This window comes from Armigeres subalbatus, chromosome 2, assembly GCF_024139115.2.
Source record: "Armigeres subalbatus isolate Guangzhou_Male chromosome 2, GZ_Asu_2, whole genome shotgun sequence".
In the NCBI taxonomy this organism is placed as follows: Eukaryota; Metazoa; Arthropoda; class Insecta; order Diptera; family Culicidae; genus Armigeres; species Armigeres subalbatus.
This window is the reverse complement of record NC_085140.1, coordinates 333,056,975-333,073,787: the sequence shown is the minus strand read 5'-3', so window position 1 is coordinate 333,073,787 and position 16,813 is coordinate 333,056,975. Positions and strand designations below refer to the sequence as shown.

At 40.6% G+C, this 16,813-nt stretch overlaps 2 protein-coding genes across 2 annotated transcripts in view; one reads left to right on the top strand and one right to left on the bottom strand.

Moving 5' to 3' along the window:
* LOC134212785 (histidine-rich glycoprotein-like) overlaps positions 1–16,813 on the bottom strand; it is a 299,313-nt gene that overhangs the window by 130,134 nt on the left and 152,366 nt on the right. The window lies entirely within an intron of this gene.
* LOC134212781 (tetraspanin-7-like) lies at positions 104–15,017 on the top strand. The gene is made up of 5 exons (XM_062690944.1): positions 104–229; positions 296–467; positions 13,956–14,144; positions 14,212–14,382; positions 14,453–15,017. The coding sequence occupies exons 2-5, from the start codon at positions 363–365 to the stop codon at positions 14,867–14,869; spliced, it is 882 nt and encodes a 293-aa protein (XP_062546928.1). The 5' UTR covers positions 104–229; positions 296–362; the 3' UTR covers positions 14,870–15,017.

Below are 16,813 nucleotides of genomic sequence, written 5' to 3'. Positions count from 1 at the left end.
TCCTAAGTTCATTCATACTCGTTGGGTTGACTCAACGTTATTATAGTAGGTAGCGTTGGTATTGCGCTAGACGGCGGCCTCTTCGTACCTTTGTGTTATCGAAAAAATACCTGCACTTGTGGAACATTGCTGATAAGATATCACAATACAGCGCACCCTCAACTCAGAATGTCTCCCATTGTAGTGTTTGCCGTTGCAAAAGCAAGAGCCGAGTCCAATTTTTCCAATAGTGAGTTAGGTTCAAGGTTTAAAAGAGAATTTGAATGCCTGACGTTCCGTACCGAATTGGTTTCAGATTTCCTGCATTGATTGTACCGAACGCCGATCCTCGGACTCTGGGTAGGACGGAAATAGGAAACCTTATGGTAGCGAAAACGATGACAACAATGGCGACCGAAAAGAATGATCTTAATATGGGGATGCGCTGTGTGAAATACATGATTTTCGTCATCAATTTCATGTTTTTGGTAAGTACTAGAAAAGCAATACAAATCTGATCAATTTATCTGAGACAAAAACAACTTTGTCTAATTGTCAAAAATATGTCAAGTTCATCCAGACATTTTGCAGCCTATGATTAAACAACTACATGATGATATCCATGACTAGTCAAATTTTTGACGTTTTGTTGTTCTGATAATTTTGAGCTCAAGAATCTAATAAAGATAAAATTACTGCTGCTATAACTCTCAGAAAATAACCATTTACAAATTGAGGAAACGTACCTATAATCACCATGAATAGTCTTGAGATATGCCTAAGGTAGATAAACGTATAGTTGTGGTAGACCTTATAGTTGCTATAGCGGCGAATTTCGTACTAACAGTAAACCAAATTTTGAAGCTAACGAATGGCAATTTATTAGTTAAAGCACATTTCATTCGATACTTTTGCAACATAGTTCCTCTCATTCCTCTGTGACTATAGTTACGGGAATACTATGGTCCTATTGTTGTGACATCACATCACTGCAATATGTTAACAGCATATCAACAGGGAAAAAGAACTCATAGCAATATTCGTCTAAATACTGTTGTCCCAGATGTTTTCTCTTCATTATAATATCGAATTGCAATAATGATCATTCAATTTCACAAAATGAGTCATCTTTGTGATTTAAGTTGATTTTTGAAGAACTTTCTTGTCCTGAGGAAATACTTTACTCCTCCTTAGTAGGACGGGTTACCCTATATCTAAATGCGATTTAACTCGCTCTTATCAATTGGTGACGGTTGTGCTAAAGCATAGACAGATATTCACGAGAAATGCTGGTGATTCCCACATGTGGTTGTGTGTTGGGCTGATAACAACTTTAGCTATCAACTTTTCTCGCACACTAAAGTGGACTGAATGGCTACGTATTCTTCCCACAAACGAATTTTCTACAAAAAAAAGCGGGATGTGATACACCGAAAAACTCACTTTTTATGGAACTTCTAATCGATTTGATTGCATCAAATTGCATGTAGAAACAAAACCATTGTTCAATAGTTTTGAAGATGTGTAACTTGTTTCTTATATAGCATAGCGTAGCATAGCATATGTGATTGTACAAATCGTGGGTGACTATACAATGCTCAATTGAGCAATCTACTGTATATTGTCGCAAATTGGTACTTGGGATAAGTACCTTTTCCTATACAGTAGCAGTTGTATACCTGGCCACGCCCTTACAATCACGGAAGGAAGGGAAGGAATTTTAGTTCAACATCTACTAGTGAAGATGCAGGGAACCCATACTACTTTCATAGATGTCTCAGGAAGGAAAATTATTGTTAGTGGGCAAGGTGAATAATAAAGAGCACTTTTCGACAATATAGAGCGTTTGTCAATAACAGTATATGCTGAAAAATTATTAAATTTATTGGGCAGAGCTAATAAAAGACGCGTGTGTTCTAGGTAACGGACAAACTAGTAATGAATTAGTATTTTGCAATTACAAATATTAAACATATGTCATGGGTTGCTACGAATGTAGATTTGCATCTGCTAACACTCCTCCTCAACCCATGGGTCGTTGTAATCCCATAGCTTCACGACATAAATCCATCTTTGCAGCTGGTAATGGTTTGGTCAATCCGTCGGCGGTCTGCTTGTCTGTGCTGATGTAAGCAATCCTAACTTCGCCCTTCTCCCAAGCATCACGGATAAAATGGTGACGGATATCGATATGTTTGGTCCTTGGTTGATACCCACCATTCTTTGCCACGGATATTGCGCTTTGATTGTCACAATGGATCATAATTGACTGCTCCTCTTCGAACAAACTTCGCAATCGCTTCCACCATAAAGCTTCCTGAACCGCAGCCGACAAGGCCATATATTCGGCCTCACAGGTGGATAAGGCCACGGTTTGATGCCGTTTGCAACACCACGAGATGGCTCCTCCTTGGGCGGTAAGCACGTATCCCGTAGTGGACTTCCTATCATCATGGTCTGAAGCCCAGTCGGCATCCGAAAATCCTTCGATTATTGACTGCTTGTTGCGACGGTATACTAGGTGATATATGGAGGTTCCTTTACATACCGCATCAGATGTTTCACTGCATTCCAGTGTCGTTCGCCAGGATTGGAATTGAATCTGCTAAGCACATTAACCGCATAGCAAATATCCGGACGTGTACTTTGCGCTAGGTACATTAGGCACCCCACAGCCTCCCGATATGGAACATTCTTCATTCGTTCTTCTTCTTCTGTAGATGACGGACACATTTTTTCGTCAAATTCTCGCTCACGTTCATTGGTGTACTGACTGACTAGCACTTAAACATTTGAAACCGTTCAAGCATCGAATTGATATACGATTCCTGATCCAAAGTAATAGCTTCGTTGGTTCTCTCGATCCGTATACCCAGGACGTGTTTCGCTGGTCCAATATCTTTCATCTTAAACTCCTGACTTAACTTAATTTTAATTTCTTTTTTCCAGCGCTTGCAATTACTGAAAATGAGGACATCGTCGACATATATTGCAACGAACAATATTTTTCCATTGCATATACGATAGTATACGCAGGGATCATACATGGTACATTCGAGGCCAAACTTGCGGAGGGCAGCATCTAGCTTGGAATTCCAGACACGGCTGGATTGTTTTAGCCCATAGAGAGCTTTATTAAGGCGGCAAACTTTGGACTTCTTGCCACCGTCCACGAAGCAGGGTGGTTGCTCCATGTAAATCTCTTCTTCAAGCTCGCCTTGCAGAAATGCCGTTACTGCGTCCATTTGATCCACGTCGAGGTTCCATCGCGCTGCCAGGGCGAAAAGATATCGCAGGGAACTATACCGGACCACGGGGGAGTAGGTGTCCTCATAATCCACCCCCTTTCGCTGCGAATATCCTTTAATGACCAGTCTGGCCTTGTATCGGTCAACATTTCCATCTGCATCAGTCTTCTTACGGTATACCCATTTGCACTTTATGGGCTGCCTTCCTGCCGGTAAATCTGTCAGCGTCCACGTTTTGTTAGAGATGAGTGCCTCATACTCTTCAATCATGGCCTTTTTCCAGTGCTCACCATCGGCTCGCGACAAAGCTTCATTGTGTGTCATCGGCTCATCCGGGATCGTCTGAGGATATTTGGCACCAGTATCGGAACATTCAAAAATAATATCATTTGAATACTTGCCTTGGGGCAGGCGCCCCCTATCGCAGAGCATCAACCGCTGTTGCATATTACCGCTAGCAGGCCTTTGATTTGAGCACGACGGGGGCGCAACGATATTCTCAGTCACGGATGTTGATGGCATAGTACGTTCATCTATTGAATCTGTAAATTTTGAAGACGGCAAGCCTTTGTTCACAATTTGAAAATCTTTATACTTGCCTGAGAGAAAGCGCTCCCGACCGCTGCGCCTCAACGCCACAGGCGATTTTGAAGATGTATGCGGTGGAAGCGCAGGGTCAGATGAATCGTTCGCATATTGAAATGATTCATCGCTTTCATCGCCAATCGAGTTTACTTCTTTTTCTTCTTCTTCTTGATCTGGATTATTAGTAATAGCCATTCTTGTTGATGGATTGTTAAGCACATCTTCACTGAATTCGAGCCTCACAAAATTTTGATGCTGGTTGTTATTTTCAGCTTTTGTCAGGTCAGTAGTTATGACCCCTTCTTCAATAAAAGAAACGTCACGGCTTTTGAAAATCTTCCTAGTCTTCAGATTGAACAAACGATAAGCTTTCGATTCCTCGTCGTAGCCGGTAAGGATGCACTCGTTCGCTTTCTGATCCCACTTCCTTCGTTTTTGCTTCGGCACATGGAACATAATCGTAGTACCAAATACTCGGATATGAGACAGATTTGGTTTATGACCTGTCCAGGCTTCCTCCGAAGTAGTTTCGATTCCCTTTACTGGTAATCTGTTGATCAGATATACAGCGGCATCGGCAACTTCTCCCCAAAACGCTTTCGATAGTTTGGCTTCATATAGCATGCATCTGGCTCTTTCTACAACTGTATGACTGACCCGTCCAGCGAGTCCATTCTGCTCCGGAATGTACTCCACTGTGGTTTGATGACGGATACCCAGTTGCTTGAGATGGTTTTCAAAATTCCAGTTCTTGAATTCCCAACCGTTGTCTGTTCTCAGAATCTTCAATTTTTTTCCTGTTTGGCGCTCGGCCATGTTTTGGAAGTCTTTAAATTTTTGCAGCACTTCTTCCTTTGATTTAGTGCGCAAAAAGTATACGAATATTTTACGAGTTTTATCGTCCGTAAATGATAGGTATTACCGGGCTCCTCCCAAAGATGCTTCTTCCATTGGTCCGCAAATGTCTGAGTGGACCAGTTCGAGTACCTCCTTGGCCCGTGATCCAACGTGTTTGAAGGGCAATCGTGTTTGCTTTCCAACGGCACAAATTTTGCAACTTCCACCATTTGTGCCATCGTAGTTGACACCGCTTACAAGTCCATTCTTGAGTTTTGCCAATCCTCCAGGGCTCAGATGTCCCATGCATTGATGCCACAGCTTGGCAATCGCTTGAGATGAACACGTCAGCACTTCAGAGTACTTTTGCTCTAACTTAAACAACCCATTCGAACGGCAACCAGTAGCGATTAATTTTCCGCTGGGGTTTATGACTTCGCAACCAGTTTTTCTAAAGGTAATAGTATGACTTTGGTCAACAATCTTACCTACTGACAGAAGATTTACAGCCAGTTCTGGAAGCAGCTCGACGTTTTGCACTTCGATCGTATCTGGATTACAGCTGGGCTGTAGCTTGACAGATCCTTCCGCAACAATTTTCATCAAATTTTTGTTCGCCGCGTAGATACTGCCTTCCGCTTCACACATGTTTTCTAACAGACTTCCGTTGTTGGTAAGATGTTTGGCAGATCCCGAATCAAAATACCAATTGTTGTCCGTGGCAGCTCCACGAACAGACAGCACAGTGCAAAAAGCATCTCCTTTCTTTTCTTGTTGATTTCGCTTCGGTGGTAATTCAGCTTGACATTTTTTCGCTATGTGACCATATTTTTCACAACGTCGACATCTCGGTCCTTTACCCTTTACGTTGGTACTCGCGTTGCTATGGTAACCGTGTGAATATTTCTTTGCCGAAATAAACGCCGGTTCCATAGTAGGCGCTGGCAAATCCGTCTCCTGGAGCAACTTGGTTTTGATGATGTCACCTGTTATCTGTATTCCAGAATTTTCCAGTCCCATCACCATGGGCCGATATTCCTGCGGTAGCCCCGCCAACAGCAGCATACCAATCCATCGGTCGTCAAGAGGAAAACCGATTCCAATCAGCTGGTGAGCAGTCGAAATCATCCGATTTACATACGCCTCCATCGATTCAGAGTTCTGCAAATTCGTCGTGATGAGCTTGTGTAGTAATGCCCACTGGCGGGTCAAACCAGTGTCTTCGAAGGTGTTTCTCAGCTTCGTTCCCGCCGCCGTTTTGACTTTCTCGACGTAAATGTAGTTCTCCGCATCGACCAGCAATATAATTTTACCTCGAGCTATCCTGTCCTTCCTTGCATCTACAGCTGGGATTGTTCCGTCTGGATTCAGTTTCGGCTCCACCGCTTCCCAGAGATCTTCCACTTCCAGATAGGTCTTGACTGCAAACTTCCACGTTCTCCAGTTCTCGCGACCGACCAGCCGCTCAATTTGAGGGTGGCTCTGTGTGTTGAAACTCTGCGGCTGTGCTTCTTCTTGTACGCCATCACCGGATCCACCACTTCTACGGACCCTAGGCATTTTTCACTCCAATCTAACTTTTTCACTTCCGCATCCGCTAGGTACGTTTCTCTGGGCCCATAACCTATTGGGCAGAGCTAATAAAAGACGCGTGTGTTCTAGGTAACGGACAAACTAGTAATGAATTAGTATATTGCAATTACAAATATTAAACATATGTCATGGGTTGCTACGAATGTAGATTTGCATCTGCTAACAAAATTATTAAAATATATTCATCAATTTACTTACGAACCGTCCAAAGCAGGACAAAGTAACCCGGATCTTACAAATATTTCGCATCATGTAAATACAAAACACGTTCAACCGCACACTTATTCACCGGACGTTAAAAACAGAATCAAAAACTCGGATTTTACGAATGTTCTACTACCTGAAACACGTCCGAACACGCACCAATTGTTTACTCACTCGACCGCGCGAACTATCTGCTTACTGAACAGAAACACTACATAACAGGCACTGACGGCCGCGCAATGCAGAACACAATATTTCGGTCACTCGCGCGATCGTTCTGCTGTCCGAAACAAGAGCCAACACGCACTGAACTGATTAACTTTATTACCGGCCGCGCAATCATGTGTAACTTGATTCTGATATGTACAATAATGTTCAGAAAATTCTGACAGATTTTTGAGATTACGGCAGGCAGCACAGATCTGTGACAACGATACTTTTCGTCCACCAACATAACATGGTCAGGTCAACATCCTGATTACCATTGCCTCGAATACAGAGATTGCCTTCCGAAAATCCTACTCGGAAAATATTCGCATCAACGACACGTGGTCCGAAAGAAGTCTAATGGTGCGTTAGGTTGCAGTTTACTTTCTTTCTCTTCTGTTTCATTTTCAATGAGTTGTATTCGTTACAACTCTGAGTTTTGGATCAGTGGCGAAGACTAGGATATCTTAAAGTGAAGCTACATATATTCCAAGACGAGGAAAACGTCACAACCGGTAGATGGTTTAATCTGAGGTTATCTTATCTATTATACAATGAGATCAGACAGTGCGTAGTGTGGACAATCTTCCAAAATATCTAACAATTCTGATGGATCGTTACTAATCAAACACTATGAGTCATCGTTTAGCTTATGTATCATGGCTAAAACAACCTTTTCTTGTCATAAGACGAGATAGGATACGAGCACGGGCAGTATGCGACTATTGTTGGCAACCCTTATTATCCTTTGCATCCCAACTTATTTTGAGGCACCACATTTTTATGAATATTCAATTTTTGGCCAATCTGTTTCAGATTATCAGACATGAACTAGAGATTATCGTAGTTTTAAAGAGTCGATCGAGTGGACATGTCGGTTCAACGATTTCAAATTTATACGGAGTATGAGGTATGCTCTGAGTGCCTATTTAGGATATTTTTGACGTTTTTGTTTGTTATTGGTACCAACATCGTTTTTTATAACCGTATCGTGGATAAAACATATTTGTGATGTCTCTGAATCAATTTGGAATCAAGATGGCTATAATGGAGCACACTCTAACACACTTAACCGGACATATATAAAAAAAAACTTTCAAATGATCCATATCAAATGTCGGCGTTTTTGCGATAGACATATTGAAACTAGTTTTAGTCGTAATTCATAGGAAAAATAACAAGGTACCCGGAACCTATTCCGGAGACCCTGTGGAAGACTTGAATTTGGTTATGAAAAAAAAAACATGGCGTGCGACATATGAACCGGTGCCAGCGAAAGTGGTACATTTTACAGGAGACGCATTTTCCTGGAAACTTCAAATAATAAATTCAAATTTACAGTTTTCTGCTTCTCAACTGTACTAACATGTTATGAGTAACATGCTTAACCGATTCAAAACGGATTTTTTTTCGTCGTATTTCAACATACATTTTGGACAAAACTTCCAAACGGATGCAAACCATGATCTTCTAGGGCTTCAAAAACTTCTTTGAGTTCAGATCTTGATGATCTACATAAATAACAAAGCCTTATACGGGGCCAATCCTAATTTGAAGTTGGCAAAGATACTTAAGACATAATTAAACTATTTTTATCAAATCGCAGTGTTAACAGAACATCAACGGTACTCCAAAATATTTTTGAGTTCAAATCTTGGAAGTCTACAAGATCAACAGAGTAATTCATAGGTTCCCGAGCTTGTGTGTTAGTTGCAGATGCCCCATGGGACATCAACACTCAACATTTTCAGAATAGCTACGGTATCAGGTATCAGAACGTCGGCGCCAGGGGCACGTTCGCCTCAATTTGGGAGATTTGTGCCATCGCCTTCACAGCCTTTCTCATCACGCACCTGACGGAAAAGGAAGTGAACAAAAAGGAAAGGAATATGGATGGGAGAAAAATGGGAAGTTTGGGAAAGGGACCTTTGAAGAGGGTATACAACGTATACAACACGTACAAATGCTCATAGCTCCTTACCACAACGGGTTATGATTAACAGAATACTTTGAAGGTTCAAGTTTCTGTAGTCAATTGCACTTTGTAAGTGTTTACCAAATATTTGGAAACGCAGTTGCGCATAAACTGGGCAGTAAGGTGGCTCAAAAAACACTTTTCCAATTTTTTGATGGGCCGCCCTCTTATTCCAATCTATTTGATGCCCTGATGCTCTGGATAACATTTCAGCCAAATCAGTCAACGTTTGGGCGGTGCTAAACTCGTTGGAAATATATAGAGAAAAATATATGGCGGGAAATCTAAAACCAGTGATTAACAGTTAACATGCACCATTTGCGATGAAGAACTATGATACTCCTTCTGTTATTGTAGAATTTAATACAGCATCTTATGCTGAAAATCGCGAGAAGATTATAGTTTACCCTGCAAAGTTATTAGCATTTTACTGAGGTGTTGTATGTGTGAATTTATTTCTTTTCTAGTGTAAAAGAAGCGAAATTTGCTCAAACTACACTTCAGTAAAATTCCAATAACTTGGCCGGATAAACTGTAATCTTCTCACGGTTTTCAGCATAACATTCTGTATTAAATTCTGCAGGAACTGTATTATAGTTCTTCATCGTGAATTGTGCATTCTGACTGCAAATCACTGTTTTTCAATTTCCCGCCATATATTTTTCTATATAAACTTCCAACGAGTTTAGCACCGCCCAAACGTTGACCGATTTGGCTGAAAATTTGTCCAGAGCATCAGGACATCAAATAAAACGGAAAAAAAGGCGGCCCATCAAAAAATTCGAAATAAGGTTTTCCATACTAATTTAAGCCACCCTACTGGGCAGTTATATATCAGATGATAAAAAGTTCCATAATCGGGTTCACCAGCATCACAGACAAATGATTCAACACGTTGAATATTTGCCATGTGATAGTTGAGTCGGCAGTGACCTGTCAAGGCCTTGACTAAGACACTGCAATTATGTTTACACAGATTAGCTAAATAGTTTACTACTACCGGAGATGGCTCTCGAATATACAATTTTGTTTGTCGACATGAAGCCAAACTACTCCAATACCCTTTGTGCTGAGTGGAAGTCCAAGAGCTAATCAAACGCTTCACCCAACACTTAGATATTGGAATAGCTGGCTTAAGACCAATAAAGTCTTGTGATGCTCTAGTGCGAGCTATTCCAATTCGTTTCCAGCTATGGAAGAATGGCCAGGTACCCATATAAGGTGTAACGTGTTAACTGAATTCAGTTCCTCAATTTGAGTTCGACATGCTATTACTAACTTCGACCTTGAGTTGGCCGAAGCGAGAGCTCTGATAGCTGCTTGGATATCTGAACAGAAGTATATTACTTTGCCCATTATGTGGTTCTGCAGTGCGGATTGCACTCCACACACACATAATGGCAAATATTTCCGCTTGAAAGACATGGCAGTGTCTACCCAAGGAGTGGGACTGTTCCAATCTCAGCTCACGCGAGTAGACACCTGCACCCACTTTACCTTCGAAGAGGGAGCCGTCAGTTTGGGAAAGGGACAATGCTGTCTGACATACTTCTTTCCAAATAGTCAGATGTCCACTCATCGCGCGAGGGGAATTGTGTTGAAAATGTCCTATAATGAAAACTACTAGAAAATGTGAGATCACTTGGAGCGAGGACAGTTCTGTCCCAATCAACCATGAGCTGTAACAACGAAGTGTGTGTAGAACTGCGGTTTACAGGATTCTCTTCCATGAAACGAGAACCCATGATCGGTAAGTACAAGAAAGTGCTTCTTATTTGAAATGTATGTGTAGTGGGGCCACGTTGAAGAGATCTTCGAGAGCAGCCGTGGGAGTCGAAGTGAACGCTCCTGTCATTGACATTAGGCACATTCTTTGAAGATGGCCTAATTTAGACTGAATTGTCCTCACTTCACCCTTTTGCCATCACACAAGACATCCATAAGCCAAAATTGGTCGTACAACTGGGTATTTGGGTTTAAGACCCCATGATTGCTTTTGAGCAAATGCTTACGACATCGAGAAAGGCAACCTTGTGTAGAAAATTCACGGTGGACTTTCCAGATTGATAAGCATGTTGATTAACATGAAGATGCATGTTTGCCAAACCGACTTGAAAAACTCCATCCCTGGGGTTCCTCTTGAAATTCAAATGATCAAAGAAGATGTAACGATGGTCGGATATGGATTCCTCATCTGATACATACCAATTCGTCAACTCGTGACTGATTCTATTGGAGCAGAGAGTTATGTCTAACACTTCTGCTCTATTCAGTGGCGTAGCCACGGGGTGGTTTTGACATAACCCCCCACAGACAAAATTTTTAGAAGGAATTTTTTTCTAAAAAATAATGTTCAGAAAGCAACAATGAAACCAAATCGGTATCGTATCAAGAACGTAAAAGACGAAACACAGAGTACACTGTGAAAAACGCATAAAACAAGTCCATATAGGTGACAATTTGATGAAAAACTTAATCAAAACATGCTCATAATCCCACCCTCAAGTTGAGATTGAATAAGAGTAGCCGATTATTTCGGAGAAACAAACAGTCAACTACGCCATGGTTAGTGCAGTAAGGGCTCAATACTGTGAAGGGTGCCCTGGTACTTCACAGGATCCGTTAGCGGTTGGGTTTTTATTAGACCCCCCCTAACCATTCATTCGTAGGCACGGTAAGCATAAAGCAGCATCACACCAAGAATTAGGGGTCACCTTTATGGTGGACTTTTACCACTGGAACAGGCAATCCGTAGCGTTTGCGGCTGTTTGCGGAGAGAAGTTGACATTGACTTTACGTCAACTCTCAATGTGGCCGAACAGCCAGCTGAGTTCAAATCTTGGAGGTCTACAAGATCAACAGAGTAATTCATAGGTTCCCGAGCTTGCGTGTTAGTTGGAGAAGCCTCATGGAGCATCATCACGTCATTATATAAAAATCACAGTATTTACAGAACAATTACGGAACTCAAGAATTCTATAATAGAGTGATGCATAGGTTCCCAAACTTGCTTGTTAGCGGGAGTTGCTCCAACATCATTTCAAGACAAAATTTTCAAAACGACTTATCTGCTTTTGTAAACAAAGATTCAAACCACGATTTGACGAATCTGATAGCTCTCCCACGCAAACCAACGCCATCAAAAGGTAGCGGAATCCTTCATCCACCTATTGATGGTGTTGGTTTGTGTGGGAGAGCTATCAGGTTTGCCAAATCGACGTTCGAATCTTTGTTTACAAAAGCAGATAAGTCGTTTTGAAAATTTTGTCTTGATTTGTTGTTATGATCACAAACATCGCATTCACATTTTTTTCGTTCGTTTTATTGTCAATAGTGTTATAGAATAAAGCTTGGTCTACGGGGACCACGGCGTCCCTTGATGACCGGCTGTACATGTGAATGGGTGCTACTCACTCCATAATCGATCAGAAGTAAGTTGCACCCCGAAGCCAATGCAACGCCTTCGTTAGTCCGGTAACAAGCCAGAGGCATTGCAAGGGTCTGTTCACAAATTACGTAACGCAAAAATCCTCGTAACAAAAAGTAACATTTTATGAACCCCCTCCCTCCCCCATATAACGCGTAACTGAGACAATTTTGATGCCATTCTTTTCTTTCTCTGAAGCATGTGGGTTTTGATATTCATTTAACACTGTTATATGGAACGGCACATGATTGAAACCAAGGATATCAAGAATGCAGCTAGTAAAAATGAAAATTGAATTTGCGATCATATGGCCATTAAAATTTTAGTTTAGCGGATCTGTCGAGAAATAAAAACGATAGACAAACTATTTTTAAATAGAACTGTTTAATGTGGTTGAAGTGGTTGAGCTAAAATGCAATTACTTAGAAAGAAAACTCTTTGGATTGCCTTTATTAACTTTGGCTTGGTTTGGGAGATCTAATCATGAAATACAATACCAATAAAAGGTTCGAGGCCGTTCCATAAAATAATATAACCTGTGGAAATCGTGCATATCCAGCATTTTACGTGCGGTAATGGCCGCCACAATTCAACTCACTTTTTGATAGGATGCACTCGATTTGACATTTGGCTTGTGTCGTATGACACCGCAGCGATCATCACCATCATGAATTCATCATTGTGATGATGAAAATTTATCGTTTTTGTGTCATACGACACAAGCCAAACTTCAAACTGTTTCCATCCTACCAAAAAATGAGTTGGATTGTGGCGGCCATTAGTGCTCGTAAAATGCTGGATTCATCGTGAGACAAAAATGTTTCGAAATTTTGCAAGAATTATTCGAACAAAACACATTTTTTTTAGGATTCCCAAAAAAAAACTTACTCTGAGAAAAAAACTACAAATACTAGCATGGGACAATTATGGGTAGTATGGAAAGGTTGATACGTATTCATCGTCTTGATCAAAATATATTGCAATTACTTCAATCAGTAATTTAAAAAAAACCCTTTAAAATATTTTTTTATTCGCGTTATGCGTAACATTTGGTAGTACCCACCCCCCCCCCCCCCTTTTTGGGTAACAAAGTATAACGCAAGTTGGACCTCCCCCTCCCCCCAAAAGCGTTACGTAATTTGTGAACAGACCCCAACTCCTAAATGTGAAATTAAATTCAACTCCATCATTATTGACGACGATCTTCAGCTACTGACACGTCTTAAAATGTAAAGCGAAAGCAATACCAAAGAACTCGCGATTCCGCGATGAAAGTTATTTGGTGAGATTTGCAAAATGATAAACGTTTCGTTATTCTGAGAAAACCTAAGAAATTCCCAGCTCGAAACCCTTTTGCCAATTTAAAGAGAGAAATGAAATTTAATTAACAAATGATTAAAAGGCTCAGAAACTTGCTCAGCAGTTTGAGAGTGCCCATAAATTTAGTCTAGGTCTCACTAGTCCAATTGAGGATCAGGTTACACGGAGCTTCGAAGATATTCTCAATCAAGAGAATGTTTTTGACCCTACGTCGGGAACTATTTTGGATGAAGTGAGATCTATTACTAGAAAATTTAAAAATATGAAAACCACGGGTGATGATCCTTTTTGGTTAATTTGTGGGTTTTTCCTTCAAAGAACGAAATGCTCGCTGGAAATCTCTTTGAAAAGTTGATTGAGTTTGAGTTTTAATGCATTTTTATCGATATAGAATGTAAAAAGATGTGATTCAAGCTGGTTGGATGTCCATGACCATTTAGATGATTAACTAGCATGTTCCCTTGATCCAAATGTTATCCGCATAGTCACTTATCGACTAATGTTAGAAATAGTCTTGGAACACCTGCACAAACCAAACACTATAATTATTATTACTATTGTTGAAACATTCAAATTCCAGCTGACAGCGATCCTAATCATCACCGTCGGAACGGCCATTGGTACCATCTTCGGTGACTTCCAGGACTTCATCGATTCACACTTTTTCTCGCCCGCACACTTGTTGGTTGCGATTGGATGCATCATGTTGTGTGTATCGATCTTTGGCTGTTTCGGTGCCTTCAAGGAAAGCACTGCCATGATCAATATTGTAAGTTTGGTAGCCAAATTGCGGAAGCTGCAAAATAATTCATATATATTTTTCATATCTTAACTAGTACGGTGTCCTGTTAGCGATTGTTTTCATCTTGGAAGTGGCGGCAGCTATTTCAGCGTTTGCTCTCCACGGACAAGTCGAAGAAATGGTCCGCCGAACTATCAACGAATCGATGGCCAACTACAACTCTAACGAAAACGTTAGAGAGTCTGTCGATTTCATGCAACGAGTGGTTAGTAATAAACATAATTTTTCAAAACAACAGTATTTTACATAAATTACCATAATTTCTTTGATTGCAGTTGGAGTGCTGCGGTGTAGAAAACTACAATGACTGGAACGACTTCCTACCGAGCACAGACGGAAGCATTGAGGTCCCGCCATCGTGCTGTATGCCGTCAACCTTAGAGGAAACGTGCATTCCATACGAATACGGTTGCTATCCTCGACTTCAATGGGTCGTAAGCCAAAGTGCTGCTTTGATCGCCACCGGAGCTACCACCGTGGCTTTCGTACAGATCTTGGGAAGCATTTGCGCCTTCATGCTGGCCCGTACCATTCGACGAACGAAGTCATTGCGGGCGGCGCGTCGTTGGCAGCTCCAGCAAAGTCTGGGCATCATGACCAAGCCTCATAATCCATCGTACACCCAGATGGAGAAATCGACGACTAATCCGGATTCGGAAATGTATATGCCCAACAGTCCGAGTGTTAATTAATTTCGCCATGTGAGATACTGATTTCTATCAGCGCGTATTGTGAGATCAAAAGCAGTGATTTTAATAGCAATTGTCTTTATGTATTTATGTTGATGTAACAGTCATTTATGTAAAGTTTAATGGAATAAATAAAAACGAGAAATCGTGAGTGCCTCACATGTTGTACAACATAGACTCCGCCCCCACCCAGAAAAATTAGTTAGGACCGTTAGGACAGAGTAAAGTCAGAACCTCTTTGGCTAAGTAGTAGGAGAAACTAGCAACCCTATAACCAGAGACCGGTGGAGTGAAAAACTGTCGAAATGGCAACGTATGAAAATGCATGATATCGTGAAAATAATACTGGCAGCATTTGAACTTTTTGCTTGCTTCTTATGTATGCAAAATGTAAACATGTCGAATTGGAAACAATGCGTTGTTTAGCGCATCTTTAGGCGAATCCAGCGCACTACTTCCGAAGTGGGTTAATTGCCTGTACATATCAGGAGAAAAATTCAACTTCCGTATATTGCCCGTTGCATCAATTTTTAGACTCTGGCGCAACTTCGTTTTACTTCGAATTTTTAGCGTGCACTCCAATACATTCAAGCTATCTTCGTAATTTGTTGTTGTTATTTATCGAACACACATGTTTTTGTTTACTCAAATAAACAGTGTCAATTCATTTGTGTGTGTGACACGGGAAAAATATTCACGCAAATATTTTTCGCGCAGGAGTCTAATAAGGCGGAATCTGCGCAATAGAAAGCGTTCTAACTTTATTCCGGATAGACAATAATACAAACTCAGTTTTTATTTCTGCAGCTCGGCAAATTAAACAAAATTAAAACTGCTGCTGGGTTTCGGTAAATTATTAATTCTTGATTTTCAGCAACTTTGACAGATATTCAAACGTGTTTGCTGGAGCTCGGCTGTGATAAAGTTCAACAAATTGCTGAGATCCCATCCCGGTAAAAAAAAATAATGTGTGCCTAATCCAAATTTTGTCTGAAAATTTAAAGTAGCTAAAGCAAATAACCATTTATAAGCCTCACATGAAAAAAATGGTTGAAATATTTGCTAAAGCTCTGTCTGTCCATGTTCAAAATTACAACCCAAATACAAACTAAATCAAATCCATTTTATAATCCAAATCCAATCAAAATCCTATTTGAACACAATCCGAATACAATCTCAATCTAATCAAAATTCTATCCATTTTCAATCCAAATTTGGATTGGATTTTAATTTCATATGGATAGGCTTAGGATTCTATTTGGATTGGTTTTTGATTCAATATAGATTGGGTTTTAATTCGATATGCATTGGTATAAGAGTAATCTAAAACCAATCCGAATCCGATCCATATCAAATCAAGACTAATGCGACCAGACGTCCCGCGTTTCGCGGGACACTGCATTTTTCAACTTCGTTTTACAAATTTATTACAATTCATACAGCCTTACAAATAGTTTTCCATAGTTTTTTTTTTTTGGGCCTAAATCTATGCGAAATGCACTTTTGATATGATTCATTTTCAAGCCAGAGTGAAATCAGTAGTGATTCAGTTTGGTTGCAAATATTCGAATACTATTCTGCCTTTCTACGCATAGTTGTCCCATGTTGGTTTTTGGAGATTTCAAGTTTTTATCACACAGCGGTCTATTCTCATGCATATTTTCCGAAAACATAAAAAATACCGAACTTTGTTCGGAAAATTAGTGAAAACAACATCAAGTCTGTTTGTCCCATTGCTGAATTTCTACGCATATCTGTCTCGCAGGGAATAAATTCATCATTATGGAAGAATCTGTTATAAAAACGAGCGATGCTTATAGGGATAGTAATCACTAGAGGCCTGAATAAGAGAAACGCGGATAGGTATGTGCCGCCAATCGAACCGTCAAAAAACAGCAGCCAATCGAGCAGGAGACCTGTCAAGCAGCCAAAATGTTGGCTCAAATA

Excerpts from the sequence above, each read along its gene's own strand:
- LOC134212781 (XM_062690944.1), top strand. The coding sequence starts at position 363 with ATGGTAGCGAAAACGATGACAACAATGGCGACCGAAAAGAATGATCTT. Across the intron at positions 468-13,955 it reads TCATCAATTTCATGTTTTTG|CTGACAGCGATCCTAATCAT; the intron begins GTAAGTACTAGA and ends TTCAAATTCCAG. Across the intron at positions 14,145-14,211 it reads GCACTGCCATGATCAATATT|TACGGTGTCCTGTTAGCGAT; the intron begins GTAAGTTTGGTA and ends TATCTTAACTAG.